This window comes from Pongo abelii, chromosome X (assembly GCF_028885655.2).
Source record: "Pongo abelii isolate AG06213 chromosome X, NHGRI_mPonAbe1-v2.0_pri, whole genome shotgun sequence".
In the NCBI taxonomy this organism is placed as follows: domain Eukaryota; kingdom Metazoa; phylum Chordata; class Mammalia; order Primates; family Hominidae; genus Pongo; species Pongo abelii.
The window spans coordinates 83,060,403-83,087,414 of NC_072008.2; the positions used below are offsets into that span (position 1 = coordinate 83,060,403).

The following is a 27,012-nucleotide window of genomic DNA, read 5'->3' on the forward strand; positions in this document are numbered from 1 at the left end:
TGACTCAATGTGTGCTTTTTTCATTTTGCAAGGTTAGCTCATCATAGTTTTATTAGGGAGGGGACTGGTACTGTAACAAAGATTGCACACAAGTAGTTTAAACAAGATAGAAGTTGATTTCTCTGTCATGTTAACAGTATAGAGGTGAGTGGTCCAGGGCTGATGAGGAAGCACTACCATCACTGAGGCCAAGGTGGCTGCCCCAGCTTCTGCCATCTCCCAGTCAGCAGAAGGCAGAAAAGGGCTAAAGACAGCATGAACTTTCCTTTTTAGGGTCACTATGTGGAAATGGCTTATATCAGTTGCCCAGAACTTGCTCACATGGTCACTCCAAGCCACAAGGAAGATGGAGAAATGTAGTCTCTTGCTAGAGAGCCATGTGTTTGATTAAAATTTAGGAGTTCTATTAGTAAAGAAAGGGAAAATGGTCTCTGTTACAATGGTGACCTAATGGTAAGGACCCCAATGTAGAAGGTATTGGGGCATTGTAACGTAAATAATGGCATAAACTTTCCTCCAGGAATTCACAATAGAGGATTGGTGCAGAGGAGTCTAGGATTCATATAGGCTCTACCTCTTACCTTCACATTTGTGGGATTCTCTTTACTTAGAATTGTATTTACTATTTGTTAGAGCTCTTGCATGCTCTTTCTGTTTTTCTGTATATGTTGCTGTATGTGTGCGTTTTTTTTTTCTTTTCTCACTGCTTTACTCATATGTCCCTGGAGGTATCAATCTATTTCTGAGGCAACTATTGGGGCTTGTTAATGAATTAACTGGCAAAAAGAAACCTCTCAGGGAACAAAAGCCCGAGCCTGCTTATACCTCTGAACTTCCTATCTCCCTTCCTTTGATATCTCCCTTGAATGTGATAAAGAATAGACAATTTAAGTGGCTCAAGTAAGTGGCTCTTTTATATTTACAGAAGACAACACTATATCTGGGCAATAGATAACTAAACTAAAGGACGGGAAAAAGCCACAAAAAGAAAGATCCTATAGCCTTAGAGAGACTATATGATTTATCACCTAAACTGGGATACTTTAAAGAGTTTAGGGAGGCTGGGCGTGGTGGCTCATGCCTGTAGTCCTAGCTACTTGGGAGACTGAGGCAGGAGGATCCCTTGAACCCCGGAGGTTGAGCCTGATTGCAGTGAGCTGATTGCTGGACTGCACTCCAGCCTGGGAGACAGAGCAAGGTCCTGTCTTTAAAACAAGCAAACAAACAACCCTCCCCTCCCCCCCAAAAAAATAACCACAAGCAGATTTTTTTGGGGCATACACATATTTTGATCAGTTTCTTAGCTATATCTGTCTCTAATACCATGTTACTGGTATTTTTCTGAAAAATGTATTTTTTTCAATATGGTCTTATTAAGTTTTTTCATAAAATTGCCTGCAATCTGTCTCCCAGTTGCATTTTATGGTTAACAAATTTAACATTACAGATATCTTCAATTGATTTTTCTCTATAGATCATGTCTACCTAAAAGGAAGAAGTGTAGGCAAAATATGGAAAGGTCATTTGGGCCATGGTTGAGAACTGCAGCCTGGGACACACTTCCAGGTTGCCTTGAAGAGTACTCTGAAGAACAATGGGGAGGTTCAAATTTTTTAAGAAAAAAGGATGAATCAGGAGTGGGGGTGATTGCAAAGTTGTTTGTCAAGAATTCTCATTGGTTTAAAGAAATAACATTGGGCTGGGTGTGGCGGCTCACACCTGTAATCCTAGCACTTTGAGAGGCCGAATTGGGCAGATCATTTGAGGTCAGGAGTTCGAGACCAGCCTGGCCAACATGGTGAACCTACGTCTCTACTAAAAATACAAAAATTAGCTGGGCGTGGTGGCATGCACCTGTAATCCCAGCTACTCAGGAGGCTGAAGCATGAGAACCACTTGAACCCGGGAGGCGGAGGTTGCAGTGAGGCGAGATTGTGTCCCTGCACTCCAGCCTGGGCAACAGAGTGAGACTCCGTCTCAAAAAAAAAAAAAAAAAAAGCCAACAAGGGTGTCTCTCTAGAGCAAACTAGAAAGATAGAAAGATGGAATCTCCTATCTACATCATAATCTAATCATGGGAGTTATATCTCATCACTTCTGCCACATCCTATTGGTTAGAAGCCAGTCATAGTTCCAGCTCACATTCAAGGGGAGGAAATTATAGAAAGATGTGAACACTAGAGGGCAGAGATCATGGGCACCATCTTAGCATTGGGAAATGGCTCTGAGATTGAGATTTGTGTGCAGGTGGATCACTGGGGGTTGCTTCTGGGAACAACTCCTGTAAAGGAGTAAGGAAATCAGATTTGGATAGAAAGGGAGAAGTTTCAACAGAGGCTTCAGCCAACCCCACAGACAGTTCTGAAGCAGAGATGGTCCTTTAGAGATGTCCTGAAATGAAGCAAAGAAGCCAGGCCTTTGGAACAGCATTGAGCAACCACTGATGGATGCCCCTGGGAAGTGGGTATAACCTTAGGCAAGGCAGCTTCCTTCAGCACAGGGCAGTTTCTGGGGAGAAACTCAGCTGTGAGCTGTCAGCAACTAATACTCCCAGCAGCTAATAATGAGTGCCTCAGTTCTGAAAGAGGGAATCTGAATGATATATCATATCATCATCATACTTGGTTAACTAGAATATCTCCTCAGTCAGTATATATATTTTCCCAGCACTGTGAATAAAAGTCAGTTAAATGAGAAATTGAAAGTACCTCTGATTGGTCCCCTCCTGCAACCAATCAGGCTGGTGGCAGGCCAAGTTTTCATTTGTATAGCAGTGTAACTTTGTAACTTCACTTCAGCCTCTGATTGGTCACTTTCTGCAACCAATCAGACTGACCATGGACCACTACTTCATTTGCATGGAGTATACACCAAGTGGCTAATGGGAAACCTCTAGAGGGTATTTAAACCCCAGAAAATTCTGTAACCAAGCTCTTGAGCTGCTTGCTCAGGCCTGCTCTCACCCTGTGGAGTATACTTTTGAAACCGCCTTTGCAAAAATCATAACTGAGGAAATTATGACAGTGAAAGAGATCAGACCTAACCTACTGTATCTTTCCTTTTAACTTCTAAAATGTCTTTGTTCATTCCTGGATATAGGCCAAACTAGCCTTGGGAAAGAATTTATAGTGTAAGCTCTGAGACAAAATTGATAATAGCCCTTTCCCCTTCTTGCCGGAACCAGTCTGCCTTTTTTTTGTAAGTGTAACAAATTAGCTACAAGATTATAAATTACAGTTTAGGGGCCATGCAGCCTCTGGCTGCAAGAATCTGAACCTCCCCAAATTGCTTCTGGGAATAACATCACCACTGCAAATCCTAAGATCAGTGCTTGAGATATTTTGCAGACCCTGCATTCTCATGCAGCAGAGGACACCACCCAGACTGATAATCTGGCTCAACTAGCTCCACGATCCCACCCAGGAAGAACTCGCAAGAACTCACGACCCCGTGATTTCATCTTCATCCCGACCAATTAGCACTCCCCACTTTCCGAACCCATACCCGCCAAATTATCCTTAAAAACTCTGATTCCAGAATGCTCAGGGAGACTGATTTGAGTGATAATGAAACTCTGGTCTCCCGCACAGCCCCTCAGCGTGAATTACTCTTTCACCATTGTAATTCCCGTCTTCATAAATCGGCTCTGTCTAGGTAGCCGAGAAGGTGAACCCATTGGGCGGTTACACTTTCGTTTTCAATACATCTCTGCTTTTATTGCTTCATTCTTTCCTTGCTTTGTGCATTTCGTCCAGTTCTTAGTTCAAGACGCTAAGAACTTGGACACCCTCCACGGGTAACAGGACTACAGGTGCCCGCCACCACGTCTAGCTAATTTTTTGTATTTTTAGTAGAGATGGGGTTTTGCTATGTTGCTCAGGCTGTTTTTTTTTTTTTTTTTTTTTAAGTAGAGATGGGGTTTCGCTATGTTGCTCAGGCTGGTCTCAAACCACCGGGCTCAAGCAATCCGTCGGCCTTGGCCTCCCAAAGTGCGGGATTAAAGGCGTGAGCCACCGCGCCTGGCCCACTAAACTTCTCTGTGCATCAGTTATTTCATTTGCCTAATGAGGATAACAGTAGTCACTTCTGCGTTTTGTGAGCGTTGGTTAATATATGAAAAATGCCACATGTTTGCCATTAGCATCAATCATGCCATAACCAGAAAAATTACATTACATTTTTTATTTTAAAAAAGATGGGGGCCAGAGTGGACCTCGGCCTTTTCCAACTTCTGAGAGGTCTCTATTATTAAGTAAGCCTTAAGAAGCACAATTCCATGAAGGGAGCTAGGAAACCAGGACTTTCCAAAAGGAGGTGGCATTTGCATTGATCCTGGTAGGGCAGCCTCGAATTCCACGGGGTTGGGGTGGCGCCTTTTCCAACGCAGTCCTGGGCTTGCGCACGGCTGCGGCTGCTCTGGGCGTGGTTCCGGGAAACGCAGCGGCGCCGACCTTGGGTCTAGCACATTCTTCCGGTCCGTTCGCAGCGCCACCTGGATCTTCGCCGCTACACTTGCGGGGCCCCCGGCGACGCTTCCCGCTCCGCCCCTAAGTCGGGAAGGTTCCTTGCGGTTCGCGGCGTGCCGGACGTGACAAACGGAAGCCGCACGTCTCACTAGTACCCTCGCAGACGGACAGCGCCAGGGAGCAATGGCAGCGCGCCGACCGCGATGGGCTGTGGCCAATAGCCGCTGCTCAGCAGGGCGCGCCGGGAGCAGCGGCCGGGAAGGGGCGGTGCGGGAGGCGGGGTGTGGGGCGGCAGTGTGGCTCCTGTTCCTGCCCGCGCTCTGTTCGGCATTCTGCAAGCCTCCGGAGCGCACGTCGGCTGCCGGCTCCCTCGTTGACCGAATCACCGACCTTTCTCCCCAGCTGTATTTCCAAAATGTCGCTTTCTAACAAGCTGACGCTGGACAAGCTGGACGTTAAAGGGAAGCGGGTCGTTATGAGGTAATTCTGCACGTTTGCCCGCGTGCTCTCTGTGCTCTGTCGCAAACCTCTTTGGCCGGAGCCGACTTGTTCTCTCGTCTGCTCTAAGTTGCTTTTAGCTTTTGGGTGGGTCCCAGGGGTCCTAGGCTTGGAGGGCGAGGCTGTTCACGGGTTTGGTGGTTTCTAGCCGCATTTTCCCCAGCCCAGGAAGCAGCCGAAGTCACCCTTCGGGGATGGATCCCACTGAGGAAGGGCCGAGATTGCCGCTGGGACTCATTTTGTCCTTTTTCCTATTGGTGAAATGCGGTTCCGTTGCCTCCAGCCCCCAGTCGGCTAGATGGGACTTAATGCTTATCCTGCAAATCTCTAGGCTTCAAGGAAGGGACCTTGAAAGGTCATTTTGTTAATTTCCCTTCCCCCACGCTCCTAGACCGTCGCAGCCAAATGAGAAACGGCCCACATCTCACAGGTCCCTGCACAAAAGGATATTTTTCCAAGAGGATGTTGATTTAACTGTTCAGGAGTAGACCCCCCCGCCCCCCGCCACTAAAGAATTGGGGTGGGAGGGTAGGGCGGGGCGCACCGGAGGAGGCCCTGCAGAGCTTATGTAACAGGCCTCTGCTGCCCTGCAGCGTGGTATCGTTGGACTCTTGGGCACAGGATTTGCATCAGGATTGTGACATACTAGGTAATGGTAGAGCAGGGTGTGGCTCCTCATACTTGCTGGCCTCCAACCTCATCCCCACGTGTGGCTAGAAAAGTAGAATTTTAAAAGTGGGGGAAGAAGGTTCCTTGTGCACTTTGGGTCTCTTACTCTGCGCATCTGGATCTCTGGTCACTTGCCAACACGGTTTCTTTCTTATCTGCCAGAATTGTTGATATAGTGGGGAGCTTTTACATTTATTCTTTTTGTCACGTGTGGTATATTTGTGCATGCCAGGAGCAAGGTGCAGGAGGATGAGTCGGTATGTAACTGATGGACTTGACTGTTTATATACCTTAACAGGATCCAAGAGTGGTGTTTTTGAGGGGTCATAAAGGTTTCTGTTGATAGCATTTTGCAACCTTGACCTTTTTGGGAAGTGGTTGATTGATAGGTAGGCATGTGGCTGGTGTAATCTGGCCCCTTTTCCAATTTGGGCTGGTTCAAATGAGGGCTTGTGTTGGATATTAACAGACACATAAGTCAGTAGGAGATCTCCCTTTACTCTAACTTTAAACATATGAGGACACGTTTGAGTTAGGGAACTGTATGGGTATCCTAAAAGTACATGTAGCTCTCCCCTTCTCTCTAATTTCACTTTGGTCAATATTACTTTGCAGGTAACTTCTGCCCTGCTATGGAGATAGAAGAACCCAATAATTTATGTCCGTGAAAAATACCTGGTTTCCACATTTCCCCAAATGACATAGGCCTTTGTAATCTGGACAAAGTAGGAATCACAGCCATGTTAGTACTAGAGGAGTGCCCTTTCTGGCCCTCATACAATTCTAAAAAAAAGGGGATAGACCCTGTAAAAAAAACAGGACAGGTGGACATTGGCATGCAACTAGCTTTTAGGTTTTAATTAGTTCCTTGCATCTCCCCTGTGTTCGAGGCTGATTCTTCCAGATGCATGGACCAACTAAAAGACAAGGAGTGGGACATCATGCTGATAACCTTCCTATAATTGCAGTCTTGGGCTTTATTTCCTCTCTCTAGGGAAACTGGCTTGAGGAAGCTAGCTGGGGGTGGGATTGGAGGAGCTGCTTAACTTTTCTCCCTCTGGACCTAATAAAGTTTCATTTAGCACACACTAACCCATAGCCTTGAAATGATTGGCTAGTCCTGTTTTGCTGATGGAAAATGACCTGTTCAGGGTTACTGAACTACCAAGTTGGTGGCAGAGCTAGGAGTAGAATTTGGGTCTCCTTGGCTATCAACTAGATCCTCCGAATATACGAGACAATGACCAAGGATACGTTGAAATAGAACTTTTCTCCCGTAATCTGGATACCTTCTACTTATTTAGGCTGAGGACAGGAAGTTACATCGTTCCCTGATTATTAATGTATTTCTTTTGAACAGAGAGTCACGTTGTAGGTCTACTTTTTTGGAGGTGCCTAGGCAGCCATGTCGTGTCAGCTCAATTCCTTTTTGTTTCAACGTGGTGGTTGCTGGCGGTGTTTCCGGAATGGGGCTTCCTGAGTAGTGGCTGCCGCATTTGTCGTCTTTGTCCTGCAGAAGTGAACTCTGGTATTTGCTGACTCTTCTGGTCCACTGGTTTGGATTGCCAAGGAAAATTGATTTGTTGAGGGAACATGGGATAGCCAGAAACCTCTGACTTGTTAATTACCAGGTTTCATCTTAGTTTTTTAGGACTCCCCAGTTGACTTTACAGTCTCTTTGAATACACTTCTGCTTATTTTTGTGGTAATTTCCTTCCTTTCTCTCATAGGTTGCCAGTCATCCTTTGCCTGCTTGTAAAGCACTTCCTTTTTGCTTGCTCCTGCCTGTTTTTTTAAACCTCGCTGGTTTTCTCCAACTTGTTGTAACTTGTAGAGAAACTGCTTTGATGTAGTGGGAAGAGAAACAGGAAAAAATTGAGAGCAGAGAAAAAGTCACTAAGACACCCACAATATCCCAGTTTTCCATTTGGGGCAGTGAAGCATTGATGGACGTGGTTCCTTTGAGAGTTTTTAATGGAACTGGACCTGGGACCTGAGATTTCAGGTGATAGAGACTTGATATTCTTATTCCAGCTAAATCAGTATATTTTTTAATGTTTTATTTTGAAATAATTAAAGATTCATGGGAGGTTACAAAGTTAGGTGTTGTGTTCAACCCATTTTCCCCCAATGGAGGCATCTTACCTAATTATAGAATAATATCAAAAGTAGGAAATTGACTTTGGTATAAAGTATGTATGGTTCTATACCATTTTATTACATGCATTGATTTGTGTAACCACCACCACAATCAAGATACAGAACTATTCAGTCACCACCAAGATCTCCTTCATGCTACCCCTTTATAATACCCACCTCCCTTCCTGACTCCTGGTAACTACTGATCTGTCCACTGTTTCTAAAATTTTGTCACTTCAAAAATACTATACAGATAGAATCACATGGTATATAACCTTTTGGGATTAACTTTTTTCACTTAGCGTAATGTCCTCAAAATTTATCCACATCGTCACATGTATCAAAAGTTCATACCTGTGTATTGCTGAGTAGTATTCCATGGTATGGATGTATCATAGTTTGTTTAACTATCATTGAAGGGTATTAGGGTTGTTTCTGATTTGGGGCTATTACAAATAAAGCTGCTGTGAACATTTGTATACAAGTCTTGGTATGGACATATGCTGTCATTTTTCATGGGTAAACACGTAGGAGTGGAATTGCTGGGCCACATCCTTTTAAGATATCCCCAGACTGTTTTCCAAGGTGGCCGCAGCATTTCACATTTCTACCAGCAGTATGTGAGTAATCAGTTTCTCTGCTTCATTACCAGCTATTTTAGTTATTCTTCGTTCTGATGGATATGTAGTAATAACTGACTTTGTGCCTGAAGCAAAGCACAGGAGTGTTATAAGGAAACGAAAAAAAAAAAAAAAAAAAAAGAAAATTGTGCATATTTTATGTAAAATGGAACAAGTAGAATCTGTAGGCAAGAGCAGTTGCTGTGTTGGAGTCCTCAGAGGAGAAGCTAAAAGCAGAGCTGTTGTGTGAGTGTAGGAGATGAGGGGAGGTAATCCAGAGGGCCTTGAGGAGAGAGTATAAATCAAGTCTAATTCATTAGTAAGCTGACAGCATGGCAGCTTGGATAGATGAGACAGTTTCTTAGGTGTCTCTGCCCAAAGATATTCGTCCCTGTAAGGGTTGGGGGTAGAGAGTAGCACTGCAAGAAGTGGCTTGTGCTCATCCTTGTGCCATTAGTCCTTTTGAGCATAGGCCTTCTGGGAGGTTGCATGGGGGAAAATAACCCATGGTAATGGGATATTCTCTCTTCTTTGGAATGTACTTTAAGGCTGGCAGGCTCCTTGTTCAGGATATTTAAAGAAGACAGAGAATCAAGTGGCCTGAAACAAAGTAGAGTGTATTTCTTTCATCAGAGGCTTACTGCCTTTAATTTTGAAGACTTTAAAACATGTTTTAATATAGAATTATTTTTCCCCAGCCTACCTTTGGAAAGGCTGTTCTTCAGTGAGGTAGATTGGAGTTCAGGCTTAGTGGATATAAGAAATTGGTGGTCTTCTCAGTATGTCTGTAGGAGTTTGTAATTGCCTTAGCCTTAGAGAGGAAGGGGTATATAAAAAGGCAGAGGAAAAAGATGGAGGCTTATAATCAAGGATAGCAGCAGTCTTCTTGATTAGGTCATACTTCACTGTAGTCCCTTTGCAAGTGATGCTAGCTGTTTTTAGTAGTGGTTGATTTACGTGTCAAATCACAGAATTACATTCTGGAGAAACATGTAACAACAACTAACACTTTTACGGCACTTACTGTGTGTCAGGTACACTTCTAAGCACTTTACAAATTGCTGGCTGACTTAATTCTCTCAATAACTACGAGGTAGATACTGTCATCCCGATGAGAAAAAAATCACTTAAAAATGATCATGGCAGGCACAACTCTTAAACCTTAAAAATAGCTGCCGTACATTATTGTTTTCATTCACATTGAAGTAGGCTGAGGTTCCAAGGAGTTCAGAATAATTGGTTCTTAAGAATGATAACACAGTAATCTGTTGGGTAAGAGAGACTGCAGTATATTATTTTCTTGTGTCGTCTTGATTACTTCCCTTCTAATTTGCCTGTTTGTCAGGTGGGCTGGGGCACATGTCCCACTCTCTCTTCTCAGGCTTTTTGAAAGAGGCTGTCTTATGTTGTGTGTATTGCTTGAAGGACCCCTAGTCTTAAGGCCCCAGGCTTTCTCCAAAAAGAATGATTTTCTCTTAGTGTGTTTTATTTTTATTTTAATTTTTTTCTCTAGTCATGTTAGTTTCACGAGGACCCAGAAATAGTATCAAGGGAATTAGGGTCAAGATGCATTCCTTATTATTCCTCACTCCTCCAGCTGCTACCCAGATACTATCATGCCAGGCCCAGACAGATATCTTTTTAGGTGGAACTGGCTTTAGCTTCCCAGATCTTCAGAGCTAGTTCCTGTGATTTAAGTTAGGTTTTTTTTTTTTTTAATTCTTTTTAAAGACATACCTAAAAGGGCACAAATCACAAGTTCAAAGAATTACCACAAAATGAGCACATTTGTATGATCACTGAGGTTAAGAGATAGAATATTACCAGAACCCCAAAGCCTCTGGTGTCCTTATCCCAGTCACCACTCCTGCCATCCTCCCCGTGACTGACCACTATTTTGACTTTTAATGCCATTGATTATTTTTAAGATGAGATTTGAATTTCCGACTTATTTAACTGGTTCATTAAAAGTGCATCTCCTAATCTTTGATGGAACAGTAAGTTGATCATGGTCTTGAATCTTTCTTTTTTAGAGTCGACTTCAATGTTCCTATGAAGAACAACCAGATAACAAACAACCAGAGGTAAGGTCCCTGCTAAGCCTTGGGCTGGGTTTAAGATGTGTGTAGGTACATAGGATGAAATGTTTTTCCTTTCATATTGTATTATGGAACTGTAGCAACTTAGAACAAATGATTTTGGCTTTCTATCAACCCACTATCTGATCTGCTTTCTTATTTATGAGAATATACAAACATAAGCAAAATCTTAAGAAAGTGATTCTCCTCCCCTTATTTTTTGAAAATTAGAAGAATTTGGAGTTCATTTTCTTTTTTTGAGATAGGATCTCACTCTGTCACCCAGACTGGAGTGTAGTGGTGTGATCACGGTTCACTGCAGCCTTAACCTTCTGGGCTCAAGCAGTCCTCTGGCCTCAGCTTCCCGAGTAGCTGGGACAACAGGTGCACACCACTGCACCTGGTTAAATTAAAAAAAAATTTTTTTGTAGAGATGGGGTCTCGCTATGTTGCCTAGGCTGTTCTCAAACTCCTGGACTCAAGTGCTCCTCCTGCTTGGCTTCCTAAAGTGCTGGGACCACAGATGTGAGCCCCCACACCTGGCAGAGTTATTCATTTTTAAAGAATATAAAAGTTGGCTGGGTGTGGTGGCTCACATCTGTAATCCCAGCATTTTGGAAGGCCGAGGCAGGAGGATTGCTTGAGGCCAGTAGTTCGAGAACAGCCTGGCCAACATAGTAAGACACCATCTCTATAAAACACACAAAAAGAATATAAAAGTTTAGGGTTACTTGGCTTCTCTTGCAAAATGAAGAACTATGTAAGAGAAGGATTTTAAAAGTACCAGTAGTTACTAAGGTTACGTGTAGTTTTACAAGCCCCCATTCCATGTGACTCAGATAAAGTCAATTTTTGAGAATTTTCATTTGTTTTTGCTTCCAAAAAAACAAACAGGAAGGACTTCAGAAGTACATTTTCAGTCAGTTTAGCTGCTCCAATGTCTTGGATCCTAGATTCAGAAACAAATTTTAAGTGAGAGTACTGCTCTTGCTTTTAACTAGGTTGTAAAAGGTCTTTATTTTTGTCTTTACTTTCTTTTTAATTTTTTTAATTTTTAATTTTTGTAGATTTTATATATATATGGGTTACATGAGATATTTTGATACAAGCATGCAATACATAATCACATCAGGTTAAATGGGGTATCCATCAAGAAGGTTTTTATTTAATTTTTTTTTTTTTTTTTTTTTTTTTTTTTGAGACGGCCTCATTCTGTCGCCCAGGCTGGAGTGCAGTGGCACGATCTTGGCTCACTGCAATTTCTGCCTCCTGGGCTCAAGCGATCCTCCCATCTCAGCCTCCCAGGGAGCTGAGACCATAGGCGTGAGCCACCACACCTGGCTACTTTTTCATATTTTTTTTGTAGAGACAGTGTTTTGCCCTTTTGCCCAGGCTGGCCTTGAGCTCCTGGACCCCGCCCACCTTGGCCTCCCAAAGTGCTGGGAATACAGGCGTGAGTCACTGTGCTCGGCCTATTTTAAATTTTAAATGAAGGGTTTGTGTTGGCAAGGTGCTTTCCAATGATCTAGACCAGTGGTATCTAATAGAAATACAATGTGAGCCAAATTGTGTTAATTAAATTAAAGGGACATTTAACTTTTTTGGTACTAAGTCTTCAAGATCTGGCATGTGTTTTTATACTGACAGCACATCTCAATTTGATCTAGTTATATATCTAGTACTCAACAGACACACATGACTAAATGACTGTTGTAATGGACTGTGCAGGTCTAGACCCAGAACATTTTCAGGTATTGGTCCCAGAATAGAGCCTGTCATTTTGCCAAGCACATCCCTGCTGTACCATAGTGGCAGGGTCTTTGTATAAGGCAGGTCTGATCCCTCTTGATCTTCATTATTGTGCAACACACAGAAACGATTGGAAATATGCCTATCAAGGTATTTTAAGAGTAAAGAAACATGTTTGGAAATCTTTTCATTTCCGGAAATCCATGGAGTTAACAAAATGAAACATTAGAAATAATAAAACTTGCTGATAAGGGATAGTCCTGAAAACTAATTGGTTCCATTGCACAAACTTTGTACCTGATACAGATTTTTAAATTTGATATAAATGAGTTCTTATATCTGCTAAATATTAATAGCATATTTTAAAAATATAACTTTTTAAATCATTCCATTCTTTGCTCAGATGTCATCTTATCAGACTGTCCCTGGCCATCCTATCTAAAAATCTCCTCTACCATTGTTCCCCGGTCATTTTTGTCCTCAAAAGTAGGGGGACAAAAATGGGGAACAATGGTTTGTTTTTTTCTGTATCTCACCATCTGATATATTACATGTACGCACACACACATACATGTTTATTGTCTCTCTCCATTAGAATTTCACTTCCATGAGAACAGAGACTTTTTAAGAGTTTTCTGTTTCATTCTCAGAACCTGGAATGATGCCTGGCACAAAAGAAGCATTCAGTAAATATTTGGTGAATAAATAAATGCTTTTCTTGATCAATTTTAATTTCTTATAAACTGGCAAAATGGCAAGTTAGTAGCAGGTTTATAACAAAACTTTTAAATGTTTAAAGGGAGTTAATTTTTTGATTAATTTATAATGTAATAAATGTGATACATTATGGAAACCAAGCTCTAGACAGTGCAATTATTTTTTCCTACATAAAAAAGTGACTTAGGATCTACTAATAGGTGCAGAAAAGTTACTACATGTTTTTGATTTTTCCCCAAATTTCCTTTGATGGTTTCAATATTTGAGAATTTTATCTATTTTCCATAGTCATATAAGAAGAGTGTTTTCAGGGGTCCCCAAGACCACCCACATATCTCAGGATGATTTGCTAGGACTCAGAGCTGTTCTCATGGCTAAAGTTTATTACAGTGAAAGAATGCATGACAAGATTAGGAAGAGGAAAAGACATGGGGGAGTCTAGAGAAATCCATGGGCTTCCAGTTTCCCGTGAGGGGACACATCAAGTGTTTTCCTTTCTTCAACAGTGAAAAATGCAGTAATTGTCTGCAATGTCGCTGCCTGGAGAAGCATGCTAGAGACTCAGATCCCAAGATTTTTATTGGGAACTGGTCACATAGGTATCCTCTGCCTAGCAACTACCAAAATTCCAAACTTTTGCTGGGTGTGGTGGCTCACGCCTGTATTCCCAGCAGTTTGGGAGGCTGAGGCCCACAGATAACTCGAGCCCAGGAGTTCAAGACCAGCCTGGACAACATGGCAAAACCCCTACAAAAAATACAAAAATTAGCTGGGCATGGTGGTACATTCCTGTAGTTCCAGCTACTTGGGAGGCTGAGGTGGGAAGATCACCTAAGCCCCTGGGGAGGTTGAAGCTGCAGTGAGCCGAGATTGTGCCTCTCCACTCCAGCTTGCTGGGTGACAGAGTGAGACCCTGTCTCAAAAAAAAAAAAAAAAAAAAGGAAAAAAAAAATTCTAGACTTCTAGAGTGGGGCAGGTGTTCAGCATAAATCACCATGTTTGTATAGAGAGTCTAGGAAGAGCGAATAGCCCTTGTTGGTCTTATCAGTTAACTTTGAAAGCCAAGTTCCCAGATACCAGCCAGGATCCAATCTTACAGACAGGTCCTTCTGTAGATAGTAGCCTCAGGCCTGCTGTGTTAACTCTTGTCTGTGAAAGGGGCAGATACATAATGAGATTGTACAATCCTAGGTGGAGGGTTGGCATTGCATTTAACTTCTTCCCCTAAGGACCACCATTGAATTACTGATAGTAGATTTGAAGGAACTTGGAGAAGAAAAGGAGCTTTATGCTTTATGAGGTTATCAATAAACTAGTTCCCACTAATTTCTAGGAGTAACTTCGTTCTGTTTGTTGTCTCTCTTTGGTTGCAGGATTAAGGCTGCTGTCCCAAGCATCAAATTCTGCTTGGACAATGGAGCCAAGTCAGTAGTCCTTATGAGCCACCTAGGCCGGCCTGATGGTGTCCCTATGCCTGACAAGTACTCCTTAGAGCCAGTTGCTGTAGAACTCAAATCTCTGCTGGGCAAGTAAGTGCCAGGCTCTGGTGCTGGTAGACTTTGTGGCGGGGGAAGTTGTCAAGCACGTTGTTACTGGTTTTTAACTTTCAGACTGCTCAAGTGTCTTCATCTCTTCTCTTCTCAGGGATGTTCTGTTCTTGAAGGACTGTGTAGGCCCAGAAGTGGAGAAAGCCTGTGCCAACCCAGCTGCTGGGTCTGTCATCCTGCTGGAGAACCTCCGCTTTCATGTGGAGGAAGAAGGGAAGGGAAAAGATGCTTCTGGGAACAAGGTAGGACCTGTGATTTTGACATTATTGGGAGTGAGGGCCTGAGTCTGTAAGAGACTGTGGTTGAAGAATAGAGAAAGCTCATTTATTTTGACTTAGACACCTTTTATTGAAGTATACAATGCTGACACAGCTTGATGGGTTATCTCAAAGTAAACACACTTGTGTAACCATCACCCGGCTCAAGGAGTAGAATATTAGCAGCATCCCAGAAGCCCTCCTTCATGTTCAGGTGGTGTTTAAATATGTTTGAAAAATATGTGAACACCTTTGTGGTGGAAGAGTATTCAGTGAATATGATGGTCATGATGTCACCTTGGATTTAAGGCATTTTCTTAAGACGTGTAAAGTATGTTCCTTTAAATCTCTCTTTAAGATAGAGGTACAGGTATCACCTTATTTCATAAAGAAACTAAGTCTCAAAAACTTAAGTTTCTGAAAGGCAATTGTATGATTAAAGTTAGAGGCAGTGGTGCTGTTGGTGGTCTTTAGAGCTCAGCCCATTCGATCAGCAAACTTTTTCTATAAATGGCCAGATAGTTAATATTTTAGGCTTTCTGTTAGGCTTTCTGTGTTGTGCAGTCACTGCCATCTGCATATAGTCTCTGTTGGAACTACTCCTCTCTGTCAGTGTTGTGCAAAAGCAGCCATAGCTAACTCACCAAACAGATTACTGTGAACTGACAACCAGAATTCAAATATTCAGTGATAAAACTGGCTCTTTGCAGATGATTTTGAATTTGCCCATTGGCTAGAAAGGAAGCTGAAGGTATTTTTTAGTACTTTCCACTATTCTGGTCTTTAGTATCTCGGAGAACAAGATGCTCTGAGTCTAGTGTCTCAGTCTCCTTTGGCTTCTCAAATTTATTAAGGTCATTGGGAGTGCCTGCTTTCAAGCAGTTTCTTTTTTTAGCACCAAAGGTGCTGGTCTTGCCTTATCCTGCTTTTGGCGTGGTCTTGCTACAGTATTAGGAGTCAAATGCTGACCTAAAATTTGGTGTCCTTTTAAACTGGAACTCATGATGCATGAACTCTGGGACTTAGAAGTGGCAGGAGGCAAAGGGCAAATTGAAGCAAAACTTTTTATTTAGGAAATGATGAGCTGACTATGTAGTCTATGACTTTTTTAGTTAATCGACTTGACATTCACTATCTAATGGCTTTTAATACCTGAAATTTCAGGAGTCAGTCCCAAGTTCAAAATGGATTAAAAAAACAGTGAGGCTGGGTGAGGTGCCTCATGCCTGTAATCCCAGCACTTTGGGAGGCCGAGGTGGGTGGATCACGAGGTCAGGAGTTTGAGACCAGCCTGGCCAACATGGTGAAACCCTGTTTCTACTAAAAATACAAAAAAGTCGGGCATGGTGGCAAGTGCCTGTAATCCCAGCTACTGGGGAGGGTGAGGCAGGAGAATTGCTTGAACCCAGGATGTGGAGGTTGCAGTGAGCCAAGTTTGCACCACTGCATTCCAGCCTGGGCAACAGAGCAAGACTGTCTCAAAAAAACCACAAAAACAAAGTGAGGACATGAGGACATAAACATTTTCCCTTTATCCAAAGTGCCCACATTGATCTTTTAAGGGCCTTCTCTTTCTTCTAGTTATTTGCAGATCAGTAAATGAGAAATGAGTTCTGATTGATATTGTTTATTTCCATGGCACCTTTTTTCATGAAGAGCTTTCGATTTACCCTGTTTTTCCTTAAATATCTTTTTAAAGAGACAGGGTCTTGTTCTGTTGCCCATGGTGGAGTGCAGTGGCATGATCATAACTCATTGCAGCCTCAAACTTGTGGGCTGAAGTGATCCTCCTGCCTCATCCTTGCAGGGAGCTACGACTACAGGCACATACCACCATGCCCAACTGACTTTTACTTTTTTTTTTTTTTTTCTGGTAAAGATGGGGTCTTGCTATGTTGCCCAGGCTCATCTCGAACTCCTGGGCATAAGTGATCCTCCCATGTTGGCCTCCCAAAGTGTTGGGATTATAGGTGTGAGCTACTGCCCCGGCCTCCTTAAATAGTTCTTAAATGGAGGGGTTATTATGCCTTTTTGATAGAAGGGAAAATTTCAGAGCAACTTCCCAAAGGTGACACAGTGAATTAGTGTCAGAGCTGGACATAGAACTCAGGTCTCCTTACATTTCAGCATTGTTATCATTACTACATGTGTCATCTTCCAGTCACTAGTGGCAGATGTTATTCTATTCTAGAGAGGTTATGGGAGCGCCACAATCTTCAATTTTTAGCATTAGTGCCTCTGCAATTCTTTGGGTCTTTAGGGAAAAGCCCCATTTTTTATGGCAGTCCCGTTCACCTCCTTGATACATAGGAGCATAGGAGTGGGCAGTGACTTGAAATGAACATCTGCTTTGTGCTATGTACTCTTCTGTGTCCTGTCCCCTTTCATCTGGCTTGCTTCCTGTGCCTCTTTGCTTAATCTCCTGCCAGAGACTGTCTGTTTTGCTTATCCTCCCATGTTGCTTTCTGTCACCTTTGGGGTATCCCTTGATGGCAAGCTGACATTTTAAAGCTCTATGTTTAACTTCTACATTTTCTTCCTCTCTTTTTGTAGAAGTATATCTCTTGTTTTCTCAGATGCCTGGCTTCCAGAGAAGGTCATAAAATACCTCTTTGTCAATGTGAAGTGTTTCTGAGGTTCTTTTCTGTTGTCATGTTTCCATCTGCCTTCTCTGTCCCAGCTTGCCCTTGTTGCTTTTATGAGGAATATGTGTGAGAGCCCCTTCCACTTCGCAGAAAGGCCTTGGTAGCCAGCAGCTTGAGTCAAGTATGATACTATCACAAGGAGAATGTTTAAAATGAGGAACTAAGTCAAGGAGAGGGAAGGATAATCAGAACCATGAGCTGAAGGCTGGGGAGAGGCTAGTGGGGTGTGGTTAACTTCATGTGATTAGAGGTAAAGCCATCGTTCAGGAATGTTAGGTTTGCAATTTGAGGGAAGTTAAGGGAGAGCAGAAACATGCAGAAATGACCAAAGTACCTGGAATATTTGGAAGAAAGAACACATCCTACTGCTGGTTCTAAAAAATCGCTGTCCCACCTACTCAGGGTCTTTAGAGATGTTCAAGAGGACTCTTGGTGTATGAAATGCTTTTATAGTTGTCTTTGGAGCCATCACATTTTCTGTTTTTGTTTTTCTCTATAGGTTAAAGCCGAGCCAGCCAAAATAGAAGCTTTCCGAGCTTCACTTTCCAAGCTAGGGGATGTCTACGTCAATGATGCTTTTGGCACTGCTCACAGAGCCCACAGGTACCAAGAACCTCGTAGACTACCACACTGAGAACAGTATTCCTATTTACTTGAGTAGCCCAAGCTCTGGGTGGTTTTTGGAGAGTTTTGTATTATACTGTAACCCTTTCAGCTTCTCTAATTGGAACTGCCACTATGGCTCTTGTTGAGTAGCTCTCATCCAAAGAGGAAATAAAGGTAAAAAAATGTTGGTAATTGTAGGGCTTTTTGTGGAGTTTCAGGAAGAGGTTGCTCTTTCTCACCATAGATATTTTGTACAGAGTTATCCTTTTATGAACGTTACAAGATCAGACTCTCGTGTTGTCAGTAGGAAGCAAATTGAGGAATCCTCTTCTGTTATCATCAACCGGCCAATTACTTACTGTGATTTGCCCTTTGGCCTGCTGAAGAGTGTTAACTGGGTATCTTAAATTCTACCTAAGTTCATTACTTTTTTACTCTTTCCCCTTGACCTTGCAGTATTAGTTAAAAATCTTATCTTGTACCTAAGTGTTTTTTGTTGCAATGTAGGGATGAAAACCATGATTTCTTGCAGTCCAGAAGTAGAAATATTTTAGTGATAAGGAGCTGGCCTCTAGGACTAGGAGGAATGATAGGGATTGGCTAGAATTTGAATGTCTTTGATCTTTTCTAGCTCCATGGTAGGAGTCAATCTGCCACAGAAGGCTGGTGGGTTTTTGATGAAGAAGGAGCTGAACTACTTTGCAAAGGCCTTGGAGAGCCCAGAGCGACCCTTCCTGGCCATCCTGGGCGGGTATGAAGAACTCTTTAAGATCATGCTTTAAGTATTGTTTGCCTGGTAGTAGGCCATAACTTGGGTGGTTTATTGTCATATAGCTCAGTCACACTGGGTAACTGAGGAGAATTTAATAAAGGAACTACAGGCTGGACATGGTGGCTCACACCTGTAATCCCAGCACTTTGGGAGGGCCCAGGCAGGAATATTGCTTGAGCCCAGGAGTTTGAGATGGGCCCAGACAACAAAGTGAGATCCCATGTCTACAAAAAAAATTAGCTGGGCGGTGGTGGTATGCACCTGTGGTCCCAGCTACCAGAGAGGCTGAGGTGGGAGGATCACTTGAGCCTGGGAGGTAGAGGCTGCAGTGCACTGTGATCACGTCACTGCACTCCAGCCTGGGTGACAGAGCAAGACCGTTTCAAAATAAATGAATGAATGAATGAACGAACGAACGAACGAACTACATACAGAGGTGTGGGTAGGCTTCAGGGAGACCACAAAGGGACAGTACAGTAATTTGGGGCTACCAACAGGCATCACCATCTCTATGCCTGAAGGGACAAAGGGAGGGGAATGGTTATCAGAATTCAGAGAGGAAAGTTGGTGTGGAGAGAGCTATCTGATGGGAACTGTAGCCTTTGGTCAAAGGACACAAGATTGGTAGAGAGGGGGAGCCAGGGCAATAAATATTCTGATCTCCTTTCAGTCTCCTGCTGCTGCACCCCCTCCCACCCTCAATTTGGCTGAAACCCAAATGGAAGCCAGAGTGCAAGAAAGCTCCTTGATGTAGTCCATGCAGGTCCTCCTCCTGTGATGCAACAGGGTAGAGAAGGATAGAAGATGGCTCTGCAGGGAAGAATGGGAAAGATCCACCATAGGTGCTCATTTAGCAATTTTGAAGTGCTTGAGCCTTTTACATACATATAACCTGGCAGGGTATAACTATAAAAACCTCTTCGTATGTGTTTAATATGTAATTTAGACCTCATTTCTCCAGATTACATACCTATTTTATCTTTTCTCCTATAGGGAAAGGCAGCAAGTAGATGATGATTTTCCAATGGCTTAGTTAAAAATAGAAATTTCAGAATTGAGGGTTGAGAGGAGGATAAATTTTAGGTGATAAGTTTTAGGTGAGAGAGCCAGCACTGCTTAGATAAGACAATTTCCTGTGACTTGGTGTGGTGATCTAGGTAGCAGTCTCTTTATGGCTGGAGGCCCATTACCCTTCTATGAGCAAGGTTTTTTTTCCCCCAGGGGAGTGAACATACTATTTCCTGATGAAAATTGACTCTGGAGTTGGGTGTCAATTTCAGGTAGCATAGTTGCTTATACTGTTTGGCTCTGTGTCTCCACCCAAATCTCATCTCGAATTATAATCCCCACATGTTGTGGGAGGGACCTGGTGATTGGATCATGGGGGTGGTTTCCCCCATACTGTTCTTGTGATAGTGTTGTTTGGCAGTTCCACCCTCGCTCGCCTCTCTCTTCCACCATGTAAGATGTGACTTGCTTCCCCTTTGCCTTCCACCACGATTGTGAATTTCCTGAGGCCTCTCCAGCCATGCGGAACTGTGAGTCAATTAAACCTTTCTTTATAAATTACCAAGTCTCAGGTAGTCCTTTATAGCATTGTGAAAATGGGCTAATACAGTTGCTCTCCAGGCTTTATGAGCCCAGTTTCAGAGTCTTAAAAATAACTCAGGTAGATACAGGTTGTTGTGTCTTGTTCTTGGAAAACGGTATCTATTCCTGGGCTTTGTTTTCCAACTTTCTGTAGACCTGGAATATGGGAGTGAGTGCCACCTAGTGCCACCTTATGGTTAGGTTTTTAGGTTCAGACTGAAATAGCTGTTATGGGGAATTGTATGTGAGATTTTTTTGCCACCTTTCTTGCAGTGTAGTTTCCCTAGGCCATTAACAGTTTTTGGGAGAACTTTTATATTTTATTAAACAAAATTTATTGTAAGAAACACTCATATGTACAGAAGTTGAGAGAACAGTATATAGTAAACTCCCAGGTATCCATTACCCTGTTTCAACAATTAATTGACATTTTTGCTAATCTTGTTTCTTTTATGTCCTAACTCTGTTTTGTCAGGAATGTACACACACACACACACACACACACACGTATATATTCCTGACAATGTGAATACAAGTGAAATAAATATGTGTATATATATATATGTGTGTGTGTGTGTATATATATAGATATAGATCTATATATATAAATCTATATCTAGATATTTTAGACATATAGATATAGATCTATATCTAGATATTTTAGATATCTAGATATAGATCTATAGATATTTTAGATATATAGATCTATATATAGATATTTTAGATATATAGATATAGATCTATAGATATTTTAGATATATAGATATATGTATTTAGATATATAGACATATTTATATATATAGATCTAGATCTATATAGATATGTCTATAGATATGTCTATATAGATAGATCTAGATCTATATATATATAGATATATTTTTTTTTCTGATACAGGGTCTCACTCTGCTGCCCAGGCTGAAGTGCAGTAGCATGATCACAGCTCACTGCAGCTTTGACCTTCCAGGCTCAAGCAATCCTCCCACCTCAGCCTCCCGAGTAGCTGGTACTACAGGCATGCATCACCATGCCTGGCTAATTTTTGAATTTTTTTGTAGAGACAGGGTCTCACTGTGTTGCCCAGGCTGGTCTCGAACTCCTGGGCTCAGGCGATCTGCCTGCCTTGGTCTCCCAAAGTGTTGAGATTACAGGCGTGAGCTTGTGCCCTGCTGTCAGGAATGTTTTTAAGTTAGCCTTGGACATCATATACTTTCACTTACATAGGTTGAGTATCTTTTATCTGAAATGCTTGGGACCATAAATGTTTTGGATTTCAGATTTATTTTTGGATTTTGGAATATTTGCATGGTACTTATCAGTTGATCATCCTAATCTGAAAATATGAAGTCTGAAATGTTCCAATGATATTTCCTTTGAGCTCAAACAGTTTTGATCTTGGAGGATTTCAGATTTTTGGATTAGGGATACTCAACCTGTAATACTCCTGTATACATCTTGTAACTGATAAGAAGATTTCTTTTAAATAATCACCATATTATACCTAACAAATTTAGCAGTTTCGTTACTATCATCTAATACCCAATCTGTATTCAGATATTCTTGATCATCTCAGAAGTGTCTTTTTACAGTTGGTTTGTTCGAATAAGGATTCAAATGAAGTCCATGCGTTGCCTTTGGCTGTTAGGTATCTCTTGTAATAATCCCCTATTTATTACTTTCATTCTGTTGATTTGTTGAACAAACAGGCATTTGAGCTGTAAGCTATTCTTTAGAAGAAATTGAACTCCTTTCTAACTGCTTTCTTCCCTTTGTGTGTGTGTGTGTGTGTGTGTATTTAAAACAATCTATCTTTACCCTTGGTGGTAGCCAATCTTTACAACTGAAATAAATAGTAAATAGTTTCTTGCCATCTGTTGACCCACATCACTGTTGTTTCATATCTCCTTTTCACAAATCCTAGCATAGGGTTTCTCACCGGATAGGCATTATCTTGTTTATTGAATGAAGAAGGAAACAGACGCAAGGTGATTTGTCCATGTAAGTGGGATTTAGTTATATGGGAATGTTTATGGAAGGCAAGCTATTACTTTGTTTCTCTTTAGTTTGGATCTTTTTTGTCTCATAGGGAGATGAAAGATACATGTGTATTTATCTTATTTCCGTCTACTAGAAAATAAGCTCCCAAAGGGTAGGGATCTTTCTGTTGCCTTTGCCGTCTGATGTTTCTCAAAGACCTAGAATAGTGCTTGGCACAGAGTAGGTGCCTAGTAAATGTGTTGAATTGGGTGATCCAACAAAAATAAATGCCATAAAGAAAATGTCCCAGGCTGGGCATGGTGGCTTAGGCATGTAACCCTAGTGCTTTGGAAGGCCAAGGCAGGAGGATCACTTGAGCTTAGGAGTTTGAGACTAGCCAGGGCAACATAGTGAGACCTTGTCTCTACAAAAAAATTTAAAAAGAAAAATTATCCAGGGGTAGTGTTGTATGCCTGTGGTCGCAGCTACTTGAGAGGCTGAGGCAAGAGGATTGCTTGAGCCTGGGAGTTCCAGGTTACAGTGAGCTGTGATTGTACCACTGCACTCCAGCCTCGGCAACAGAGTGAGACTTTGTGTTGAAAAGAGAGAGAAAAAAAATGTCCCAGCAACTGAGCATAGGGTATGACTTTAGGAATATATATTTTTGTTCAGTATATATTTATTTAGTATACAGTCCGATCCCTGCTCTAAGGTTAGGATAATTCTGAGTGGCTCCGGGATTCCACAATTAGCAATCGTGCTTAGATACAATTAGCAATCTTGATGCTCTGAATTTGTGTGTGTGCGTGTGTGTGTGTGTGTGTTGGGGAATGTGCAAAATAGATTTGGAACCCATAGTTTCCTTAGACAAGAGTAGGTCTTCTGAGCCCTGCTTAAAAAAAGCATATGGATTTAAATCTGTTGTCCGTCAGCTTCTAGGTAGAATTAAAAAAAAAAATGTACTGATGGTAAGTGGGGTGAGGAATTTTTAAAAAGGTATACTGATGTCTGGAGCCATACCTTAAAAGGATTTCTTAGAAATGATTGAGTTTTTGGGTTGGAGAAACATAGGGCAAAGTTAGGCGGTACTTTTGTCACTTTGAGACTTTCTCTGTTCCTGTGCCTTGAAATAGAAACTCAGGTTCTATGTAATATCACTTCTCTAGTCCATTCTTCTTTAAGTGATGATTCTTGCTTTCTCTTCTAGAGCTAAAGTTGCAGACAAGATCCAGCTCATCAATAATATGCTGGACAAAGTCAATGAGATGATTATTGGTGGTGGAATGGCTTTTACCTTCCTTAAGGTGCTCAACAACATGGAGGTAGGAAACCAATGCCAAGTGGATGTGAAATTGCTCTCCATGATAATAGCAGGTTGTATACATGTAAAAAGAAAACAGTCTTTTGACATAAGCCCTGAAAATTCCCATTTTTATTTATTTTGGCAAGTCTTTCTTTTGTCTTTGCATTGTTCCTTTATATTGTATTGTGTCTGGTTCCTGTCTGCTTTGTGAGGCAGTCTTGTTCTTAGTATAGATGCTGACCTCCATCATTTTGGCTCCCCTATGTAGATTGGCACTTCTCTGTTTGATGAAGAGGGAGCCAAGATTGTCAAAGACCTAATGTCCAAAGCTGAGAAGAATGGTGTGAAGATTACCTTGCCTGTTGACTTTGTCACTGCTGACAAGTTTGATGAGAATGCCAAGACTGGCCAAGCCACTGTGGCTTCTGGCATACCTGCTGGCTGGATGGTGAGTCACTTGAGTGGGTTGGTAGTGTGAGTAAACAGAAACTCTGTGGTATCATTTATTCATTGATTGAGCCAATCAACAAGCATTTTAAAACAATCTCTATAGGAGATCTGTCAGAGAGGGCTCTGCATGTTGCAGTGAGTTCCTCTCCATGGGAGAAAAGCAGTGCTGTTGGATTACTGGCCTTCAGTAATGCAGTAATGTGTTGCAAAACCTTTTGTTGTTGTTGTTGTTGTTGTTGTTTTTTTCAGACAGAGTCTCACTGTGTCAGTGACAGGCTGGAGTGCAGTGGCACGATCTTGGCTCACTGCAACCTCTGCCTTCCAGGTTCAAGTGATTCTCTTGCCTAACCCTCCCCAGTAGCTGGGACTACAGGTGTGCACCACCATGCCCAGCTAATTTTTGTATTTTTCATAGAGACGGGGTTTCACCATGTTGGTCAGGATGATCTCGATCTCTTGACCTCGTGATCCACCCGCTTTGGCCTCCCAGAGTGCTGGGATTACAGGCGTGAGCCACTGTGCCCGGCCCATTTTTAGTTTTTTCTGTTTTTTCTTCATCTGTTTAATGTGTATTAAGTACTTACTGCGTGCTGGAGATAGTGTCATGTACTTTCATGGTTTGGGTTGTTTTGGATTATGTTGCTATCTAGAAAGCTATATAAGAAAACTTTCTCATATGAAAAAAATATACTGATTACAAGCATGGAGAAATGTAAGTGTATATTAAAGACTAATATAGTTGATTTTAGGGTGCTCCAAATATCATTTTGATTGCTGTGTAAAATTGTATCATGTTTTTACATGCTAGTTTGCTTATTTTTCTTTTCAGGCATTCACGTATTATTTAGTTCAGTGTTTCTCAAAGTGTGTTCCTAAGACCAGCAGTGTCAGTATCATTTTTGGAACTTGTTAAAAATGCAAGTTCTTGGGCCCCACCCCAGACCTACTGAATCAGGAACTGGGGGTGGGGCCAAATAGTCTGTGTTTGAATAAGCCCTCTTGGTGATTCTCACGCATGGCAAAGTTTGAGTACTACTGATATAGTTCACTGTCATTCCCAACACTATTGACATCTGTTGTTTTGTGGGGGACTGTTGAATTGTAAGGTTGTTTAAAGCATCCTTGGCCACTAGATGCCAGTAGCACCCTCCCAAGTTGCAACAACAATAATATCTCTAGACATTGCCACATGCCTATCTATTGTGAAGGGGGGCAAAACTGACCCTGGTTGAGAACTATTGATCTAGTTTTCACTAACATAAATAGTGTGGCTAAGAATGTCTTTATTAAATAACTTTTGAGGTTTTCCTTTAGACTTGATCTTCCATACAGTAGAATTTTTGAGTACAAAGGCCATGAACAGGTTTATAATTTTAAAGACTGAAGGGTACTATTTGGTTCTAGAAGAAACTTTGGTGTGCAGCCCTGAGTTCTGGTCTTGGTGGAGGTGGTGTTTAAGTAGCTTTTCTTGATAGCTCATCTTCTCTTTCACCTCTACCCCTCAGGGCTTGGACTGTGGTCCTGAAAGCAGCAAGAAGTATGCTGAGGCTGTCACTCGGGCTAAGCAGATTGTGTGGAATGGTCCTGTGGGGGTATTTGAATGGGAAGCTTTTGCCCAGGGAACCAAAGCTCTCATGGATGAGGTGGTGAAAGCCACTTCTAGGGGCTGCATCACCATCATAGGTAAGCGGTCCTATACAAAGCTAATACCCATATAAGCTGGCAGAATTCTGATCAGAGGAAGGTGGAATGGAGAACTTCTGTGTCTTTTTATTCCGGGTAAATCTTAAGAGGTAAACAGGTAGATAATTTACAGAGGAGCCTCTTGGTAAGATAGAGTTGGGGGTTTATAAGCTACCTTTTGGGTTGGGGAGCACACTGCCTTACAGTTTTGGTGCCAATCCCTTTTTTTTTCTTTTCTCTCTTTTCCCTTTTTACCTGGCTTTCATTCAACAGGTGGTGGAGACACTGCCACTTGCTGTGCCAAATGGAACACGGAGGATAAAGTCAGCCATGTGAGCACTGGGGGTGGTGCCAGTTTGGAGCTCCTGGAAGGTGAGGGTCTTCTGTTTTTTGGCTTGTTTGGGAGAAGGGTGGGACTGTGCAGTGAGAGGTGGGTAGAAAGGAGTGGAGAAAGTTACTAGGTAGTGTTGTCATTAGCAGTCATTACTAGCTGGGCAGTACAGAGGAACTTCAGATAAAGCTCCTGGCATCCACTGAGGTGGGGAGGGACAGATAGAAACTTGTTCTGAGAGTTATGGTCTAGTAGACCTGGAATCCACAATGTAAAAGTTGGCCAACTCCTGGCCATATATCCTAAAAAAGAGCTGGCATGTTATTGGGAAGATAAAGTGGGAGAAATCTGGCTTACTGGGGCCCTATAGTAATGCTGTCTATGTATGTGTGCTCTCTCAAAAACAGGTAAAGTCCTTCCTGGGGTGGATGCTCTCAGCAATATTTAGTACTTTCCTGCCTTTTAGTTCCTGTGCACAGCCCCTAAGTCAACTTAGCATTTTCTGCATCTCCACTTGGCATTAGCTAAAACCTTCCATGTCAAGATTCAGCTAGTGGCCAAGATATGCAGTGCCAGGAACCCTTAAACAGTTGCACAGCATCTCAGCTCATCTTTACTGCACCCTGGATTTGCCTACATTCTTCAAGATCCCATTTGAATTTCTTAGTGACTAAACCATTGTGCATTCTAGAGTGCATATATTTATATTTTGCCTGTTAAAAAGAAAGTGAGCTGTGTTAACTTAGTTCTCTTTTGATGTAGGTTGTGATTAGCTTTGTCACTGTTTCACTACTCGGCATGGAAACAAGATGAAATTCCATTTGTAGGTAGGGAGACAAAATTGATGATCCATTAAGTAAACAATAAAAGTGTCCATTGAAACGGTGATTTTTTTTTCCTGTCATACTTTGTTAGGAA

At 42.1% G+C, this 27,012-nt stretch overlaps 1 protein-coding gene across 1 annotated transcript; it reads left to right on the forward strand.

Annotated features, from left to right (window-relative positions):
- The first annotated feature begins 4,732 nt into the window (after positions 1-4,732).
- On the forward strand, positions 4,733-26,982 carry PGK1 (phosphoglycerate kinase 1). The gene is given in 11 exon segments (NM_001133654.1): positions 4,733-4,946; positions 10,426-10,476; positions 14,310-14,465; positions 14,581-14,725; positions 17,885-17,988; positions 18,623-18,742; positions 23,535-23,649; positions 23,899-24,078; positions 25,586-25,763; positions 26,037-26,135; positions 26,502-26,982. Coding segments are annotated over 11 exon segments (1,254 nt in total). The 5' UTR covers positions 4,733-4,881; the 3' UTR covers positions 26,543-26,982.
- Positions 26,983-27,012: the final 30 nt, after the last annotated feature.